We start from the raw sequence: 2,500 nt of genomic DNA on the forward strand, positions 1-2,500 counted from the left end.
TTCCCATAAAAAAGGCCAATTCTATTAGTAATGAAAGATTTAGTCTCAGGTGAATAGTAATAATTACCATTCATATTCCCATAAAAAAGGCAATACAATCAACAACAATTCCACGTAATAATTATCATTCATATTCCCATAAAAAAGGGCAATACAGTCAACAACAATTCCAGTAATAATTATCATTCACATTCCCATAAAAAAGGCAATACAATCAACAACAATTCCAGTAATAATCATCATTCATATTCCCATAAATAATGGCAATACAATCAACAATTCCAGTAATAATTAACATTCATATTCCCATTAAAAACAAGGCAATACAATCAACAACAATTCCACGTAAAAGGTTGCCAGGTCAATACAAGTAACAACAATTCCAGTAATAATTATCATTCATATTCCCATAAAAAAAGGCAATACAAGTAACAACAACTCCACGTAAAAGGTTGCCAGGTCAATACAAGTAACAACAATTCCACGCAAAAGGTTGCCAGGTCAATACAAGTAACAACAATTCCACGTAAAAGGTTGCCAGGTCAATACAAGTAACAACAATTCCACGTAAAAGGTTGCCAGGTCAATACAAGTAACAACAACTCCACGTAAAAGGTTGCCAGGTCAATACAAGTAACAACACTTCCACGTAAAAGGTTGCCAGGTCAATACAAGTAACAACACTTCCACGTAAAAGGTTGCCAGGTCAATACAAGTAACAACAATTCCACGTAAAAGGTTGCCAGGTCAATACAAGTAACAACAACTCCACGTAAAAGGTTGCCAGGTCAATACAAGTAACAACACTTCCACGTAAAAGGTTGCCAGGTCAATACAAGTAACAACAACTCCACGTAAAAGGTTGCCAGGTCAATACAAGTAACAACAACTCCACGTAAAAGGTTGCCAGGTCAATACAAGTAACAACAACTCCACGTAAAAGGTTGCCAGGTCAATACAAGTAACAACAATTCCACGCAAAAGGTTGCCAGGTCAATACAAGTAACAACAACTCCACGTAAAAGGTTGCCAGGTCAATACAAGTAACAATAATTCCACGTAAAAGGTTGCCAGGTCAATACAAGTAACAACAATTCCACGTAAAAGAGTTGCCAGGTCTTCCCTATAATAAATCGTTCTTTTAGCCAACCGCCGTCCGGTCCTCGGGTACAAGGCGGCGGGACTGCAGAAGGACATCCCCGACGGCATGTGCATCGACGAGGCGGGGAACCTGTGGGTGGCCAACTTCTACGGGAAAAAGGTAAAGCAGGTGGTGGTGAGAATGAGAGAGAAAGAAGGAAAAGAAGGGAGAGAAAGAGAAAATGAGAGAGAAAGAAGAGAAAAAAAAGAGAAAAGAAGGAGAAAAAAGTGTGATCCACACGAGGCAACTTCTAATGACCAGAAAAGGCTCCAGAGGCACGGAGGTCAAAGGTCAATTTAGAGAGAAAAAGATGTTTGGTTAATGGAGAATGGGATAGTGATGATGATGGGGGATGGTGGTATGAATGGTGGTGGTGGTATGTGATGGTGATGATGATGGTGGTGGGATGTGATGGTGATGAAGGTGATAATGATTATTATCATGGTGATGAAGATTATGATGATGGTGATGGTGATTATGATGATGTTATGAATATGTTAAGGGCGACAAAGAGGAGGAGGATAATGATGATAACAGTGCTTATAATGATGAACATGATATATAGAGACTAACTGTGCCGTATAACAAAGCGTTATCAATTCTTATCTATGTTTATTAGTACATGTTTTGTGTGTGAATAGACACGCACACATACCACTGGAGTTTTTTTTTTATATTATAATTTAATCAGGCTTTTTACACCCATCAAGTTCTATTCCCTTGAATCATATTTACTTTAAGTGGAGTTCCAGCGCAGCCTAAACCTGCTTCGCTAATTCCTCCTCCCTTAAACCATCCCCGCCAACGCATGCCCAACCCTTTCTAATCACCGCCCGCGCCCTCCGCCTCCTCCTCCTCCTCCTCCTCCTCTTCCTCCTCCGCCTCCTCCTCCTCCTCTTCCTCTTCCTCCTCCTCCTCCTCCTCCTCCTCCTCCTCCTCCTCCTCCTGCAGGTGATCTGCGTCGACCCCCACACCGGCAAGATCCTCCGCACGGTGGAGCTCCCCGCCCAGCTGACCACGTCCGTGTGCTGGGGCGGCCCCGACTACAGCACCCTCTTCGTCACGTCCGCGAGGACCGGCCTGACGGAGGAACAGCTGGCTGCTGAGCCGGGCGAGGGAGGGACCTTCGCCATCACGGGCCTGGGGGCGAGAGGCGTTCCCCCCACCAAGTTCAAGGCTGACATGAGTCTGCTGAGGGCGAAGATCGCCAAATAAATGGGATTGGTCTTGACTAGTGCACAAGGCGGAATGTAAATAGTGAAAATAGGTCTATTTTTGCTTCTGCCAGCCAACGTTTTATTTGGAATAAATGGCATGTTGCGGCATCTTCGGAATATGTTTTAAGAAACTTGTAAACAG

General features: G+C 43.2%; 1 protein-coding gene across 1 annotated transcript in view; it reads left to right on the forward strand.

The window, feature by feature from the left end:
- The window catches only part of LOC113816050 (uncharacterized), a 21,863-nt gene that overhangs the window by 4,243 nt on the left and 15,120 nt on the right, over positions 1 to 2,500 (forward strand). The window contains exons 6-7 of the mRNA XM_070142117.1: positions 1,146 to 1,261; positions 2,093 to 2,353. Coding sequence (XP_069998218.1) covers positions 1,146 to 1,261; positions 2,093 to 2,353 — 377 coding nt within the window. The remainder of the gene's footprint in view (positions 1 to 1,145; positions 1,262 to 2,092; positions 2,354 to 2,500) is intronic.

Source organism: Penaeus vannamei, chromosome 29 (genome assembly GCF_042767895.1).
Source record: "Penaeus vannamei isolate JL-2024 chromosome 29, ASM4276789v1, whole genome shotgun sequence".
Taxonomy (NCBI): domain Eukaryota; kingdom Metazoa; phylum Arthropoda; class Malacostraca; order Decapoda; family Penaeidae; genus Penaeus; species Penaeus vannamei.